We start from the raw sequence: 18,823 nt of genomic DNA, 5'->3' as shown, positions 1-18,823 counted from the left end.
AAAAATTCCTCCAGAGAATATCATCCTTCCTACTATTTGAAAACAACCATGTCAAAAACTGATCCTTTAATATGCCAATCCTGTTTACTGTGGATTTATTCCAGAAGCTTTGTTTGTGGCTGGTAGTGATTATAAACAGTATTCCTCAAGAGTCTTGGGTAATAAAAAGACTATTCAAAACAAAAACTTAAGTCATATAGTATCAGCATTAACAGATCTAAAAACTCAATCATTCATTCATCTATGATACGGTTAAAACCTATACCCAGAGAAATCTGATCTCATTACAGAGTGTGAATGTTTATTTCATGAATAAAATCGTATTGGGAGTTATATTAATGGCATCTTAGTTTTCCTGAGAATATTATTATTTAGCACCAAGCTGAGAGAGCAAGAATTTGTATTAGCTTGCATGTATGGGTGTCTGTAACACATTAACTAGAAACAGTTTTAAAATGTGAGTTATTTAACTGAAATTCCGTATTTCCTTAGAAGATGGGAGCACACAGTCAGTATGTATTTTTTTAGTTCATCTTTATTGGAGTATAATTGCTTCACAATGCTGTGTTAGTTTCTGTTGTACAGGACATGGAAGCAACCTAAGTGTCCATCGACAGATGAATGGATAAAGAACATGTGGCACATATATACAATGGAATATTACTCAGCCATAAAGAGAAACGAAATTGAGTTATTTGTAGTGAGGTGGATGGACCTAGAGTCTGTCATACAGAGTGAAGCAAGTCAGAAAGAGAAAAACAAATATCATACGTTAACGCATATATATGGAATCAATATGTATTTTTATTCCCCTTTGACATCTACCAAAGTTGCAACAATTTTGGGAACAGATGTGCCTATGGTACTAATGTAATTCTTATTTTAATGGGTCCTGAGAAAAGTAAGCTTTTTCAAAAAAGATCTTTCCATACTAAACTAATATTTTTAGTTATAGTTTACAATTACTATGGATTTTTCTATCAACAGTACTTGACAAAAGCAGTGCTTCTCAAACTTTTCTACTTCAGTTCTCTTAATGGCCAAGGAGATGAAGCTGGATATCTTCCCCTTCCACCTGTTTACCTCCTTTTCCCACGAGCATGAGCTTTCTTTGGTATTTATTTTTTAAATCTCATTTCAATTTTGTAGTCTTCTCCAAAATGGATTTGTTGTGTTTTAATATAAAGATGTTTTTCTCCAACATATTAAGTAAAATGAATCCTCCAGTATATTCACCTATGGGTATGAAAGCATAATTTGAGAAGCATGATAGGAAAAATTGCCCAATTTGTGCTGGCTTCATCTTTTTCCAACAACTTCTTTCTTTTATGTGCACATACACAAAGAGTAGATCCTTGCCATTTCAAATGTATCGTTCGCGCTTTCATCTGATCATTGTGATTCAAAAGGTCCATGACTTGTAGCTCTTTGTGATTTTGAACATAAATTCTTTGAGGCTTTTGTGCAGCAGTCACTTAACTAATGATTTAACTGGTGTTATAGGTCAGGTTCCCTGGAAGCAGACCCTGAGAACAGGGTTTATAGACAGTCCGCTTTCAGGAGAAGCCTGTGTGGGAGTTACGGAAGCATAACAAGGGAGATGAAAGAGCCAAGCAAGCATGCCATCTCAGGCAAAATCTAGCTTTGTGTCTTGATTCAAATGGAGAGAGCTCTGGAGTATGAACCACACAGCAAGAGCTGGTCTTTTATACCCCAGCCAGTCATTGGCTGTGGCCGGCGGTATGCTAGTAAACATTTATCCGCTAACTCTGAGGTGAACACGGATTTGTAGTGTTTTCCAATTGTCGTGGTGTAAGTACCCCCACCGTGGTTGATTCAAGCTACCAACATGACCTCACCGAAGGCAGACTTGGGAAGAGACACACACTATTGACTCTTGGGCTCTGCTCCAGCGCACCACTGGCTGTGGCCCACCACTAGAGACATGAGTTACCTCCCAGGCCAGGAGTGTGTGTTACCTCCTGGCATAGGGGGCTCCTATCAGCAGAGATCGCCTTTCTGAAGAAGAGAAGCAGCTGTGAGACATTAGTAGGCGACCATCATAGCAGCTGGGGGATGGATGCCCAGGCCAGGAAAAGTGTCCCCTACAGCCAGTAAGCGAACCTAGTAGCCCACTCGGGCTCCGTGTCTCAACATGGCCTTTTCCGTGCTGTTTTGTTCTTGCACATGCAGTAATTCTTTAGAGGTGATGAAGATTTTGTTTCTTTGTGAAAAATCTACCCTCCCCCTGCCCAACCTACCTCCTAGGTACTTCTTGGATTTGGTAATAGAAGAGAAGAGTTCATGGAAATGTCTAAGAAAGTGGTGATTATTAGTAAAGAAAATGGCTTTATAAGCAATTTTGGCTTTATAGTTACATAATCTCTACGTGTCTCTGTTGATCAGATATTTGCCAATTTGAGGATTCTGGGTATTCAGACATAGTCATTGGGAATGTCAAGAATTTTCTGTGGCAGTGACTCTCACCTTAGTGTGCATCAGAATCACCTAGAGGGCTTGTGGAAACCCAGACTGGTGAGCCCTTTCCCCAGAGTTTCTGGATCAGGAGGTCTGGAGCAGGGCTAAGAATCTGCGTTTCTAACCAGTTCCCAGGCGATGGTGACGCTGCTGGCCTGGGGACGCTTTGAGAAACATCCTTCCGTAGTAAAACTACAGTATATATGTGAATATATAAATACATACTTGTTTATTGTTAGTAATTCTCCAGTTATAAATAATAAATATATCACTTGTTATTTCTTTTATATCTAACAACATCCAGAACATTTAATTTAGAAATGAATGCAGGCACATGGCCTCCTGTGAGAGTGATTGATAGTTTAGGTAGGGAGCAGAGTTTCACTCTGAAACCTTGAAGTGAATAACGGCCTACTCCTTCTGAATCTCTCTTGTGAAAGACATTCACAGTTCTTTATTCCAGTTTTCTTGTTGGCATTTTAATGGCACTCATACAATTTTTGAGTTGCTTCAAAAGACTTAGAACTGAACTTGCCTTCCCACTCTTAATACTTTAAGATATTTAGTCACATAATATTCACTTTGTTTAAATGTTATCATATTTACCAATAAAAGCAATTAAATTTTAAAATACTCCTCATAATTTTCTGCCAAACATAGTGATTATAAACAAGTACTTTACAGAGTTTCTGAAATCGAGGGCATTCAGAATAGTTGAGACTATTCAACTTTTTAAAATTAAAACCTGCTTGCTAGGTGTGAATAGGTGATAACTTATTCAGGAATTCCTACATTTTCTAATTTATCTTGTCAAGCCACTGAGGCTCTGTGTTCATGATGGGAGGGTGTATGTTTGTGTGTAGAAATGGAGATGGATATGGGGTGAAACTGGGACAGTGACTGCGAGAAAGTAGGAAATAGTCTTAACTGCAGTAATTGGGGAAGAGGGATTTTTTTTCCCCCAAAGGTGGTGCAAAATCACTCTATTAAATGCCTGTGAAAAAGTTTATGGTTTTGGTATAGGGTGAGTGGTATATGTGATGAAAATTATGGGTGAAATATAATAGCAACAAATATGTTAAAATATGCTTTAACATTAAACAAGCAATATTTAAAACAAACGCTCCCCCTTATCCTGGAATCTTGGGGGGATAGGGGGATGGAAATCAAGGAAATTTTACATTAAAAGTAATTTGATTAATGTTTAATGTAAAAATGAAATAGCTATGTATAAACCCACTCAAGTATACATTAAATAATTGAGTTAACTGAATTAGGCGGAGTAAGGGCACATTGATTTTTCAATGTTTTCAAAAATTGGTCCACATATCAGTTATGCGTTTGTTTGTAAGCTTCAATATTTATTAAGTTTCCATGGTGTGTTCAGCCCTGAAATGTCAAACTCTCTTAACCAGAATGAGGCTGGAGAATCTAACACGAAGATAGATTTCTTCTCCTTTTAAAGAATTGATTTTTTATGGTGAAGTTTTTTTCTTCATATGGTTAAGAGCCTGCTGGTCCTATTTCAAAACACTTATTTTTAGAAGTCTTGTTCCCTGAGATGCCACATTATTATAGACTCAGTGGGCTCATTTGGAACTTTTCCCTATCAATATTCAAATTGTATCATCGTGATCTTAACATGGCATATTAAGCAAGTTAGCAAAGAGAATAAAGTCAATTTATCAGCAATATGTGCCAAAGTATATTGATTAAATAGAAACTAAAGTAAATGAGGGGTAAGCGATATATTGGTTTGTCTTCTGGAACTAGTGACAAGCCACCACTGAGTTTCATTTTATTTACTTATTTTCCTACTCTTAAAGGCTTTTACCCAATCTGGAGTCTGTACATTGCTGTCAACCTAAATCTTATTAGGTCTCATTAAATAATATACCCATTGAATTGCCCCGTGGTTTCAGGCCCTTGTCTGCCCAAGGTCAAGTAGGCCACATGCAAAACATTTCACCTCCTTCCCCCACCACTTGTCAGTTAGCCCTTGGCTTCCAGTATTTCCAGCAGAGAAAGCCTAAAGCCAAAAAAGAATGGTTCATTGTTTTCAACTTACAGAAACCCCATACTACAAGGGTTATCCAATATAATGGTGACTCTTGTACATCCAATAAAGCATAAGGTTAGAAGAAATATAAGCTAAACAAACGAGCATAAGTTCTATTGATCCTTTGACTTACACAGTGAATAAAATATTACCTTTGGAACCACCCTGACATTTTGTTATAAAGGTTAAAGGAAGATGTTTACAAGGTTGTCTCAGTGTAAAAATTGCCTGCAGGTTGGGGTTGAGTGTCCTGTGCAAGATGGGTCTTAAAGAAATCTGACCCACTTTGACTTTCAAAAAAATCTTGAATTCTTAGTGAAAAGATTGTGGGTTTTTTTTTAAAAGATCTTAAACCCTTTCTCAACTGAAGTAGTAAACTGAAATAGTACACTGAAATAGTACTCCTCTTTAGATGATCAATACAGCATCATTCCTACAGATTTTTGAGGATACATACTTTTTTTTTTTTTTTTTTGGGCCACATTGCACAACGTGTGGGATCTCATCTTAGTTCCTGGACCAGGGATTGAACCCGTGCCCCCTGCGGTGGAAGCACGGAGTCTTAAACACTGGACCGCCAGGGAAGTCCCACGCTCCTTTTTTGCAAAAGAAAACAGAAATCTATTACTGTTAACATCTGGTATCTTTTCCCCACACCCTCTCCAGCATTTATTGTTTGTAGATTTTTTGATGATGGCCATTCTGACCGGTGTGAGGTAATACCTCATTGTAGTTTTGATTTACATTTCTCTAATGATTAGTGATGTTGAGCATTCTTTCATGTGTTTGTTGGCAATCTGTATATCTTCTTTGGAGAAATGTCTATTTAGGTCTTCTGCCCATTTTTGGATTGGGTTGTTTGTTTTTTTTTGATATTGAGCTGCATGAGCTGCTTGTATATTTTCGAGATTAATCCTTTGTCAGTTGCTTCATTTGCAAATGTTTTCTCCCATTCTGAGGGTTGTCTTTTCGTCTTGTTTATGGTTTCCTTTGCTGTGCAAAAGCTTTGAAGTTTCATTAGGTCCCATTTGTTTATTTTTGTTTTTATTTCCATTTCTCTAGGAGGTGGGTCAAAAAGGATCTTGCTGTGATTTATGTCAAAGAGTGGTCTTCCTATGTTTTCCTCTGAGAGTTTTATAGTGTCTGGCCTTACATTTAGGTCTTTAATCCATTTTGAGTTTATTTTTGTGTATGGTGTTAGGGAGTGTTCTAATTTCATTCTTTTACGTGTAGCTGTCCAGTTTTCCCACCACCACTTACTGAAGAGGCTGCCTTTTCTCCATGTTGGTGGGAATGTAAATTGATACAGCCACTACAGAGAACAGTATGGAGGTTCCTTAAAAAACTAAAACTAGAACTACCACATGACCCAGCAATCCCACTACTGGGCATATACCCTGAGAAAACCAGAATTCAAAAAGAGTCATGTACCACAGTGTTCATTGCAGCTCTATTTACAATAGCCAGGACATGGAAGCAACCTAAGTGTCCATCGACAGATGAATAGATAAAGAAGATGTGGCACATATATACAATGGAATATTACTCAGCCATAAAGAGAAACGAAATTGAGTTATTTATAGTGAGGTGGATGGACCTAGAGTCTGTCATACAGAGTGAAGTAAGTCAGAAAGAGGAAAACAAATACCGTATGCTAACACATATATATGGAATCTTAAAAAAAAAATGGTTCTGAAGAACCTAGGGGCAAGACGCAGATGTAGAGAGTGGACTTGAGGACACGGGGAGGGGGAAGGGTAAGCTGGGACAAAGTGAGAGAGTAGCATGGACATATATACACTACCAAATGTAAAATAGATAGCTAGTGGGAAGCCAAATGTAAAATAGATAGCTAGTGGGAAGCAGCTGCATAGCACAGGGAGATCAGCTCCGTGCTTTGTGACCACCTAGAGGGGTGGGATAGGGAATGTGGGAGGGAGACGCAAGAGGGAGGGGATATGGGGATAGATATATACATACAGCTGTTTCACTTTGTTATACAGCAGAAACTAACACAACATTGTAAAGCAATTATACTCCAATAAAGATGTGAAAGAAAGAAAGAAATTATGAGCAAAAAGAAATTTTTTTTAAAAATCTGGTATCTTTGTTAGTTGACTACTAATCACTTTTTTTAAAAGGTAGATTTGGCCAATGGCTTAAGTTTTTTTTGAAATAACATTTGAGTCCATTGATTTAACAGCTTGACACTTAGACACATTTGTGTCCGTAGTAATTTATTCATCATTCACATGTACTTAAGTGGACATTATCATGATAGCACTTGTCATAACAGAACATAACAGGATATGAGTTTAGATCTTACCTGAAGATGTGATCAGAAAAATCAGAGGAATATCTTGAAAGTAAACTTCTCAAAGTATGGTGAAAAAAATGAAGAACAAAGTAAACTCTTGACTCCACTTAAGTAGCTAGATCTTTCACACACACACATACATATGTTGAGGTAAAAATAATAACCGCTAATATATCTGGAGGCGAAACATTGCTTAGAAGTAAATACGTAAGACTTTCTTTTCAGCCTAGGAATACGATGAAATGAACATGAACCGTTATAAGAAAAAATTTATCAATCTAATTTTTAAACATGCTGCTGCATAGATTTTAATGAAGAAAATCCATTTTATGTTCATTTCATTTGACATTAAGTAGTGGAGTATTTTCTTCTTTGTTGTTCCATTTGTAAGAAAGAAAGACATTTTGGAAAGACTGAAAACATTTATTAAATTCAGGAGCTACAGTAATCAAAGTAAAACTAAAAAATTATAGAAGAGCATTTTCCAATCATTTTCAGCCCTCTTCCATTTAATTATTTCTATCTCGGCTCTTAGAAAATTTATATTCATCTCTGATTCACTTCTGCTTTAGTATTTCTACGTTGATAACAATATATTGAATGAAAAATCAAATCAGCAAAATTCCATTTTGTTTCAGTAGTGAGTACCTTCCCCATAGAACTAAAAGAAATGTGTCCAGTATAAAGCAAACTGGGTGTAGTATATTGCATAGGTAATTCACAACCCTAGATTCCTCTATTAATTATTATTCCTACGTGCAGAGGTAGCCTAATTTGTTTTAATGGAAAAAAAGAATCTCGTGGGAACTGCTATGTACAACACGATACGCTGTCCTCCATTTTCTGGGTCAAAAATGTTGCATTTTATAGCTATGGACAGATTTTGGCTTGGAATTTATTTCTTTATAAACCTTTATAATAACAGTCCTCATTTAAATGAAATTATGTTCTTTAGAGTTAAGCTGTGGGATCATAGGAACTTGGTCTGTTGTGTGCACTGCTTTATGCCTAGTGCCTGGAACATTCCCTGGCATATAATGGGTACTCAGTAATATTTTTTTTTGGAATGAGTGAATAAATAAACATCTACAAAAGCACAGGGCAAAATGCTTTCTTCCTTTAAAAATTATTTTACAGATAACCTGCTCCCATTTGCCACCATCCTGTTACTTTTTTCCTGAATCTCCAAACGCTCATTGTCAATTGTTCTCCTTTCTGAAATGGCCACTAGCTTACACTCACTCCTCGACTTGACATTTTCCAGTTGAGCATGCCTTCATTGCACTTTTCAAGCCCTGTGACACAACTTCTCATAGCATGATTACATTGTTTTTTAATAACCCACTAAATTGTCTCTCTCCACTAATGATTGTGAACCCATTGAGAGTTCCATTTTCCCAGTGCATAGTAGATGTATACATAGTACATAGTGCATATAAAACAAGTGTTTTCAAGTGAGTAGCAATTAAAATCTAACAAAAAGGATTGTTGACAGTATGCCATTCCCCTTTGCAAAAACCTTCATTACTGTGCTGCAAAGCTCAGCTCCTTCAAACCCACCACAGTCTTGCTCGAAGAACACGCCCATGCTTTGTCTTCCACAACTGCCCTGTACCTCATGCTTCAACTTATTAAAGACTATTTGCACCTCCCCAAAGACATTAAGCTTTCCTACCTCTTGCCACTTGTTCAAGCTCTGAACAAATAGCTTTCCTCCTCCCACCATGCTGCTGCTTCCTTTATGTTTCATGTACCTACATCCCAATGTCTAGTTCAAGGAGCCCTTACAAAGCTACATGATAGAGGAGTGAGGAAAGACAGGTTTACCCCAGGGTGATATTAGAAGTTGGTGCCAAAGACTCAACTACCCGAGAAAGGATTTTAGTCAATCTTAGTCTGTGGCTTTCTCTTGGAGGAATTTATTACCCTCTGCTTTGCCAAGTCTCCCTGAGTTAGACTCAACAGGGCTCGTGTGACTTGGTATTCCCCACATTGTGGGAAACAATGCTTAATTGGTTGCAGGTGTAGTAAAAGAAGGAGAAATAGACCCAACCTTCTCGTTCATCTTTGCAACAGCCCGGGTGTGTCCATGTTACACTCCCCGTTTTACACAAGAAGAAATGCGTGAAAAATATTTGTAAATAAACTTTTTCTTTAGTGGAGAACCCCAGAAATGAGAGAGGGAGGAGAGAGACAGAGAGAGAGAGAGAGAGAGAGAGAGAGAGAGAGAGAGAGAGAGAGAGAGATGGAGAGAGAAACAGAGATCATCCATAATCTCACCTTCAGCATCTATAATCTCATTCCCTACAAGTGCCTCTTTGGGCAAAGTAGAAAAAGGTACCTCTTTGATCGAAGAGATCTCCAGCCCTGTGCCAGAGTTCACCAGTTCAGTAGTGGAGCCCAGGTTGGATTTCAGTCCCCTTGTCTCCTTGGCCAGGCCACTATATACCTCCAAATGGAGACCCCGCTGTGTAGCCTTCCCATCTTTTCCCGTGTGAGTATTTTTAAAGCTTTTATTCAGTCTTGCCAGAATGCCCTGCAGAAGGCTACCCCACGTGTATCACCACCACAAGAACATATCTTCCTGAAATAGATGACTCCCCCTTTTTTTCCCACTTGCTTCATTTTTATAAAAACCCCCTGGTTAGTACCAAAAACTTGAAAGTTACATTCCTGCCCAGAGCGTTAGAGATACTTCAGAAATCAGTGTATGCTCCAACATAAATCAAGTAATAGATCCAAAGAATTCAGATACAGAATCTGAAGGAAATAAGCAGGTTTCTCTTCTTTCACTTAGGAACTCGGCATCAGATTTCTGTAGGAAACTGTGTTTATGAAGCAATTCGAGAATAGCTGTTGATCTAAAGTATTAGTGCCTAATTCTCTTGACTGTTTATTCTTTAATAAAATGTATTGAGGGATTATCATGTACTAGGTACAGGCATACCCTAGTGGAAAAAATAATATCGAATTGCCTTAATAAAGGTTAGGGTCTTGTGAAGGGACCGATAATGAATTAATAAATAGGCAAATAAGCATGCACTTACAAATTGCGATCAGTGCTAAGAAGGAAAATAAGGTTCTGAGAGTGAGAAAAATCGGGGGACCTTTCTTCAGATAGGGCGACCAGGGATGGGCTGTCTTTCATGGTCACAGGAACTGAGATCTGAGTAGCAGAATACAAGTCAGCTAGGCAGAGGGTGCCAATGGAAAACTCCAGGCTGAGAGAACAGCATGCAAAGTCAAGAATAAGTCTGGGAAGTTCTAGGGATGCAGCATCTTCTAAGTTCTTGTTCAAAGCGCCAGATTCTCAGGCCCACCCTGGATCTACTGAATCACAAATGCTGGAGTGGGACCCAGCAGTCTCTGTGTTAACAAGCCCTCCATGTGATTATGATGCATGCTGTTGTTTGAGAGTCACTGCCTTAGACAGATGTTTTGAGCCATGAAGGGAAAGGTGAGAGCAAGACCGCATCTCTTTGCCAGGGCACTGGTAGTGGCAAATGTGGGCACAGACCGTGAACATTTTAGACTGACAGAAATGTTTGCAAATTCAAAAAACCTGTTAAGTGTAAAACTTAATCTAAAATAACTCCTGAATTTGACTATCAGTGTCCTTGTGATTCATGTTTTTAATGGTTTATGGATTATTACTTATTTTTAAATAAGTAAATAGATTTCATTAACTGCCATTTTGCCTGATGTTTTGTCACATATAATTAAAATTTCTCAGAAAGAAAATATTGGCATTTCTTCTGTTTCCTTAGCAGCCTAAGAACGTGGTCTGCTTAAATGATTTATTTATACTCAGAGACCTTTTTATTTTAATTGTGCTTATTTTGCATTTAGCCTCTGTAAAGCACTCATGAGCTACCTTTTTTATTTGTTTTAATTGTGTCATTAGAAAGCTATGGAAAGCTTGAAATGTTTTTGTTTTGGTTTGGTTTATTTGCTTCATTTTTCTATAAAAAAGAAATAATTAGCATCCAGAGTTAGGATTATAGAAAGTAGTTTCCAAGGAAATTAAAATAACTCAAATGTGTACAACTTGTTCTTATAGGCAAAAACCTTTCCTTTGTGATCAATTCCGTTCTGTTCCTCATTTTCAATTTATATTTGTGAAGGCAAAATGAACATGCATAAAAAAGAAAGAAGACAGATACTATAAGTGTGGTTAAGCTATAATTCAGCCTTTAGGAGCATTGGAGTTATAAGCTTCATAGTGAAGCCATGTCCTGAAAGATGAAGAATTATGATAGATGCAAGTGAGAAGATGTTAAAAAAGAATTTATGCTTTTGTATTTGGGTGCACTCTCTTTTCCAATAATATGAAGAGAAACTAGAGATCATTTTTCATAAAAACATGAGGGTTCCTTATGGAAAAAAATGCAGCAGTTAATTGCTATTCTTTTAGTGCCACAAGTTTGGAAGTGTGGTGACTCTGAGGGGAAACCATAGTTAAAGTAATTACTGATAATTGCTTGGGAAATAAAAGTGCTAGATTTTTTCATGCCTACAAACTTCATGTTGTTTTCCGAAAATCGTTGTGTTTTTTTTTTTTAATTTAACCTACCCCAAGTCATCCTGATTGTGCTACATCTAGGTCATTAGGTCTGAATCTGCTTCATTATTTATGTCCGTATTCAGTTTGCTCGTCCAAAGTGATCATGCCCAAATATGAACACGTACAAGATTTGCCCTGAAAACGGAACGCAAGGAAGACAGTGAAAAAAAAAAAAAGCATAATATTTTGCCCGCAGGCTGCCACAGTAAAAACTGATGCTGGAATGCAGTGCAGTCGCATCTCTATTAAAAAAGAATACATGTTTCAGTGGCATAATTTATTGTCAAGAATGTCTCTACCAGAGGCAAAAGTGATCCTAACGGCAGAGGGAAGTCCTCATTCAGTCTGCAAACTACCGCCTGTGTCTTAACTCCACACAATCCCTTAGTATTTGGCAGAACTTATGGAAAGGGTGGAATGTCTCAGTTTTGTTGGAAGTCGATGGGATAGCCTCATAATGTTAGCAATGAGAATTCACATAAGAGGTCTCTTGCAAAAAAAAAAAAAAAAAAGTGACACCCAAAGTCCAAGGGTAAAAGGAAGTTGGGGAACTGGATGACGTTAGTCTGTGTAGTGGATGCCGTTGGCACCCCAGCCAGATTCCTCTACTCGGCCGGCACACTCATCACACAGCAACTCTGAGTGCTGGCTGATAAGGACTCATAGTTGCACCCTTTTCCAGAAAACCTTCCTCAGCCGAAAGGAAGGCCCCTTGCCTGGGACCTCATACCACCCCTTCTCCTCTAAGACTGCCAGGGGGAAGCTAGCGGCCAATAACCGATGGACATTGGAATAGAAAAGGACAAACCTCTTTGTCTTAAGGTGGGACATTTTATGGTATAATTTGTGCGCCAGAGCTTCCTGTGGGACCAGGTTGATGCTGTTTTCCACCTGAGACCACATCCTTACTTAGCTTTTCTGCCCTGACCTCCTGCTTCTCTCACTCCTCTTAAAAGCACTCAGACTCTGCTTCCCGAAGGCAGTCGGTATCTGAGACAAAAGCTGAACCTACATCCTGGGCACTGTACCAGGTGGGAAGCCAACCAGAGTAAAGAGTCAAGAATAGGAGATAACAGTGGAAGTCTCCAAGCCTGATGCATTTCATGGAAAACCCTGCCTACATCTCCTCTTGTGTTTCTTTGTTATTGGTCCAACCACATTTGAGTAGCTCATTCCCCCCAGCTATTTAAGAGGCTCCAGGAGGGCTTTGAGCTTCTGGGCAAAGCAGGATATGGTCCTTGACTCTTTTGGTTCCAGTGGTGGCCATTCACACCCATCCAGAAATGCAGAAGCTGCAGAACATAGCTGGGCTGTACCTCCCCCAATTCTGGGTAACTGAGTTCTGTGAGGCCTTCCCTGAGCCACATGTAGAAGCCTCAGTACCAGAACCAAAGACCTGGATTTGCAGGACATGATTTCCATTTCCTTCCCCTCAGCTCCTAACCCAGCATGAAGCGTCCTGGGACTTCTCCTAACACTTACTCTTTTTAGGCTATTTTTTTCGGGCTTTTGGTTCACAGTTTTGTTCAGCAAGGTTTCATTGTAGAGACAAATGCAGTTAGCCCCTACTTCGTTTCTTAGATAGTATTTGTAACGTAAATTTCTCTGCCCAGTGTATATAGCCCTAGAATGACATTTCATTGTCAGATCAGACTAATTTTGAATTCCTAGTAAGTGAGATAGGACCTCTATGAAGTAGTAGGTTAAGATTTCAGGAACAGTGTTTGATATCGTTAAGAAGGGAAGAGTTTCAGATTCTCAGGAGCACCATTAATATATAAATAAAGTGGTGTATATATATCAGATATATATACATATAACTGTGATATATATATCACATCACACAATTTATAAATAAACTCCTAAATGGCAGAGCTAATTCAAGCATCCCAGAGTCTCCTCTCCTTCTTGCTTGCTTGTACAGCTAATCTTGCTATGGCCTTTCTTGGTTTGTCCTGAACCTCCACCGTTGACCCCTCTACTTTCTCTCCATCTACAAGCCTCATCTTGCTCCACTTCCCTCTGAATCCAGTTTAGCTGTGTTTTGCAATCACATTCTAGCTAAAATTTAAACTCTCTTGTCCCTAGGTATTTGTGCCACAACCATCTGACAAAATCCCAAACTTGGTTCAACTGTTTTCTCCATGCTTGCATGGAACACTGTTGGAGAAAGAGAAGATTGGGGAGATTGGTTCTGCTAAAAAATTGTGGTCTTCAGCCTCAAATGAGCCGTCAACACTGTTTGGCAACCTCGCTACGTTTCTTTGGTCGCCTCCCTCTCACAGTCTCTCTCACAACTAATTCAAATGTTCCCACTTCCCCTTAATTCATGTTTTCATTCAATGAATATTCATTGCACGCTGATTATATGCCAGGTCTGTTGCTTCCTACTTCACGGAGGCCCCCAAAGTCAAAGGGCCTCAACTTACCTTTTCCAATGCTCCAAATTGACCTTCTGTGCCTTGCAGAATAGTCCTTAGCTGTCAAGTCAAAATTGCTCCCTCAGAAATAATGTTCCCTTGTTAATAGACAATTCCTTCCTTTTGTTGCAAAGTGGTTGATGGCTGAGCTTCTGAATCTATATTTGAACAAATCTTTACATAAAGATCGAAGCAAAGTTCTGACAAGCAATTAAACATCATAAAAAAGAACAACTTGACATATTAGACTTATTATCATTCTAAATCAGTACTTTTATATTTATAATCAGACAGCATTTAATGAAGTGAAAATTCTGCCTGCATGAAACTAGTCATAATAAAATTAGACTTGGTTTGCTCTTTCATGGTGAACATATTCCAGATGTTTAAGTGATTCAAAGAAAACCCAGAGTATAATGGCTCGCTTGAATGTTTTCTCACTTATTGCTTCCAAACTAGAATAAAATCTAATGACATTCTGGTAGTATTTAAATAGCACATCATATTGTTCAGAGTGAGCCATACTTTTAGACATTTTATGTTTAGTGCTTTAATAATTTAAATGTAAATGTCTATGTGCATTAACAATTAAATTAGCAGTATTAGAAGTGCTAATATTTGAAATACAGTCAAACGTAATGTTACATCCACTTAAATGAGACGGTACCTGTATTCACTCTTCGCATAGTATGTCCTGTGACTCAGTGTTTAGGGGACCGTGCTTCTTGTTATGTACACTTTTAGGCATTGACAACTTACAGCAGTGAGCCGCCCTCAGGTGGTATGGAGCTGCCACCGGAACCTAGGTCAGATGTCAAAGTGAAGACTGACTTAAACACTCTCCTGCCTCCTTTTTCTCTTCCTCTTTTCCACCATCAGCTATCTCCTTTCCTCCATTCTCATGTGCTTAGTGCCCTCCCGATGACTTCTAGCCGGCTAAAGTTCTTCTTTCTGCTCAGGCCCATCACAATTATCGCCCCATAGTGAACCTCTGCACCAAATTCTCTCTTTAGCAACTGACCTCCCCCTAATCAAAGCTTCCGTTTATCTTAACAGAGACTTAGGCATTCAGATTAAACAGAACATATGGCTTTTCTCCCTTAATAATAACAGTAGTAGCAGTAGCAGTGGTAGTAAAATCGTAGTAGTCAAAATTTAAAATAGATGCTCTCTATTCCAACTCAGTTAGGACCTAGAGTTTAACAGTTAATTGAAAAAGTCAGTTAAATTAGGGAATCATAAAAAATATGTCTTAAACATTTTATTCTATGTTAAAATAGTCACTAATATCTTAATGTTGTGTGAAGGTTTTTTTCTTTGAGTGTAAATTCTCTGATTAGAGCTCTCCATAAATCACACTGATAACACAGACGTTTTGATTTCCAGTTCAGGTTTCCTTAATGCAGACAGAGCCCACTGGGAAACATGGGGAGCATTCTCAATACAGAACCTTTCTAAAATTTTCAGGTTGTTTTCCTAATCTTTTACAGTTGTCTTGTCCACACCCAATTCAGTAATACTTCTTTTTCTTTTTCTTTGAAAGCAATTTTCCAGAATATTTAACCTTATTTTTATAGAAATAATAACTTATTTTCTTCTTAGACTTATATTTCTTTGGTTTAAGAAATCTTTCATTAAATTATGTAATTGCAATACTAATTGGCAAAAGCAGGTTTGAGAACGTACACACATTGACAAGTCAACTAATGAGAGCTGAACGCCATGCGTACTGACAGGTATCTCTAACATCTTATTTAGAGGTTGTTAGAGGCACCAGTCAGTATGTTTCCCAGACAAATGAAGACCCTGGCTAATCTGATGAGTCTTAAGTGGAGATCAGTTAAGGGAACTTCTACTGTAATTGGTAGATACAAGCCAAAAAAAAAAAAAAAAAAAAAACAGAAGCCACAAAATCCCATGACAGAGTGTGTGTGTGGGCTGGGGTGGGGGCTAGGGGGGAGGAGGGAGGGAGGGGAAAGGAGACTGAGTGTTGTGATTAATTCATGAATGCTGGAACTTATTTTTTAATCTCCTTCATCCTCCAAAACATTCATGCAAGATTAAAAATCTGTGTCCAGGCCTTTGGGGAAGAAAGTGAAAATCAAAATACTCTGATAAGAGACCCTTGAACCATGTGCATTATGTAATCCAAGGGGAGCTGAAAGCTAGATATGACTTAACTGACATGGATACTGAACTCGACAGCCGAGAGCCTCACTAGTGAAGGCAGTGACTAGTGTACATCTCTGCGATGGTTCCTACTTACGGTTCCCACTCATGTGATATCTACTTGTGGTTACTAGAAACGCATGTTATTACCCAGAAGACAATGGCTCCGTTTTTGCAATCGTTGTTCTTGTCCAGGTTTCCCCAAATGGCATTTAAGAAATCTGTTTTCTAACCTTTCTATTATGCAAAACAGAGTGATTATGGATCATTTCCTTTTAGAGATACAAATTCACGTTTATGGAGTTTAACTGCCTCTCTCCATGGGCACTTACTATGATTCTTTTAATCCATGTATTTATTTATAAGGAAATGGAATAATATTTACTATCAATTCCTATAAAAACTTTCTTAGTTTCAGAATGATTCCTATGACATTCCACTGACATGAAATCAAATAAAGATAAAAACATCTGATATGATTTTTTCGCATCTGTGTGCTCAGTCAGAACGGTTTCTTTTGTTTTTCTTTGTTTATTTTTTTGATATATAATTCACATACTGTAAAATCCGTCCTTTTAAAGTGTATAATTCAGTGGTGTATAGTATAGTCACAGAGCTGTGACACCATCACTGCTGTCTAATTCCAGAATATTTTTATCACTCCCAGAAGGAACCCCATGATTCTTTAATATTTTTAATGACCACTTTTTAAAAAACTGTAAGTTCAACAGAGTGATTGCCACAATGTCCTGTATTATCTAAGAACTGTATAAGAGTCTTATAGTCCATACGATACCACATTTAAGTGATGAGATATTCAGTTTGATCTGAGAGGATAATGCCATTCTTATTTAGAATGTACATACTGGTTCCTGTCATTTGGAGTCAGAAGGAACTGGAAGGTTATAGACGAAGTCAGTGTAAACAATGGTTTTATCAACAAAGTGAACCACAAAAATAACACCTGCCCAGATCAAGCAAGTCAAAACAGCACGTATAGCCAAGTAAGTGATGCTGTCCTTGTGCACAGACATTGCATGACACAAGCTGTTCTCCGAAGTGAGGGAATTCGTCCCTTAGAAATTGCTCATTGGAACACTGGGACATCATGCATCACGTTAAAGATCCATAAACGTCATCTCAATAGGGTAGATATGATGCATGGTAATATCCTCCCCGTATCTGCATAGGGTTCTTCCGCTCAACAGATTGTCATGATGCATTGCATCACAGAATCCTGCTGCAGTGCTTCAGAGACAGCTGAGGAGCCCCATGGGAGCCTTCTTCAGTCATTACTACAAGGACTGAAATACCAGGAGACCTGGAAGTCATTCTTAGGATCTGACAAAATACCCTAATCTCTAAATGAATTGATTTATTATGTAGTTGGTACAAAGTAGGAATGTAATATTTTATGATTGAGTACATCTTTCACTGTTAAAAAAGAAAGCATCCATTTTTGGTTGTGAGATGAGTAGAATTTAGAGTCTAGCAGCATTGTATTTTTCCTGTTACTTTGCCAATCCAGAATTTCTTTGGAAAGGTAATATAATTGTTAAGAATATGCACTTTGGAGGCAGACAAACCTGAGTATGTAACCCCGGTTCCTCAAGTTGGACCCATGGGGCCTTGGGCAAGGTTTAACCTCTGCAATTTTGTTTTCTCGTGTATAAAATGAGAATTCTCCAACGACCAACCTCATAGTGTTTTTGTGTAGGAATAAAATCAGATTATGTTTGGACAGAGCTCATCACAGGATTAGGCACCTAGGAAGTGCTCAATAGATATTAGTTATCCACCCATTAACAAATGTTCATTGTCATAATACCACTATAACAGAGCAAATGTTGCTGACACCTCCAACAAAATACGATGCTTTGTAGTTCCCATGTGCCTGTTTTTTTGCTTTAAATGTTCTTATCTTCCATTTTGCCCTTGACTATGTCACACAGGCACTTCGAGGAGAAATTGCACCTCTCAAAGAGAATGTAAGCCACGTCAATGACCTTGCTCGCCAGCTCACCACGTTGGGCATTCAGCTGTCACCATATAACCTCAGCACTCTGGAAGACCTGAACACCAGATGGAAGCTTCTGCAGGTAGGCATATTATAAGCATTGCGGTTCCTTCTGTCGGTAAGAGAATATACAGATAAAGCTTGTTTGTAAGGAACAATAAAAGTAATTTCTTCATGTGATACTCATGATAATATTTTGTGAGTGTAGGATATTTTGTATTATTTAATAATTCCCTATATGTATGTTTTCAAGCCTATTAACATTCATTTTTTAATGGCTTAGAGTTAGACTTTACTATATCTTGCAATAAACATGGAAGATAACGCTGAATCATGCTGGAAGAACTAAATTACTGGCATGCAATTACTTTGTACTATCATTGCTTGGATTCTTAAAACATCTTTCCTTTTGGAATCCTAATTTAAACAAGAGTCAATGGTAAGACACATTCTAAATCTTTTAAAGAAAGATCATCCTATCACAAACCCACACAACGAAGTTTTTCATAGGTTTGCATAATAAATAAAGGGAATGTAGGCGTGCTCAAGGTCACACTTACTGGCTGTGGGACCTCTGGCAAGTTATTTAACTTTTCTGTGCCTCAGTGTTTCATCTCAAGAAAATGGAGATGTTAAATGTTTCTAAAACATTTGTCTATTATCAGGACGAGTAAGTCAAAATACATGGGAAATGCTTAGTAAAGTACTAGCCACATTCACTGTGTGAATTCTAGTTCTTGGTGTTATTGCAGTTATAATTGTTATTATTATAGCATACAGGTTTTGGAATCAGACTTAC

General features: G+C 38.1%; 1 protein-coding gene across 3 annotated transcripts in view; it reads left to right on the top strand.

Annotated features, from left to right (window-relative positions):
* The window catches only part of DMD (dystrophin), a 2,123,648-nt gene that overhangs the window by 1,778,112 nt on the left and 326,713 nt on the right, over positions 1–18,823 (top strand). For all 3 annotated transcript variants that reach the window (XM_057539128.1, XM_057539123.1, XM_057539124.1), the window contains one exon: positions 17,960–18,106. In XM_057539128.1, the coding sequence (XP_057395111.1) occupies positions 17,960–18,106 (147 nt within the window). The remainder of the gene's footprint in view (positions 1–17,959; positions 18,107–18,823) is intronic.

The sequence above is a fragment of the Balaenoptera acutorostrata genome, chromosome X (assembly GCF_949987535.1).
Source record: "Balaenoptera acutorostrata chromosome X, mBalAcu1.1, whole genome shotgun sequence".
Lineage (NCBI taxonomy): Eukaryota > Metazoa > Chordata > Mammalia > Artiodactyla > Balaenopteridae > Balaenoptera > Balaenoptera acutorostrata.
The sequence above is the reverse complement of the archived record's forward strand: the minus strand, read 5'-3'. Positions and strand labels throughout refer to the sequence as shown.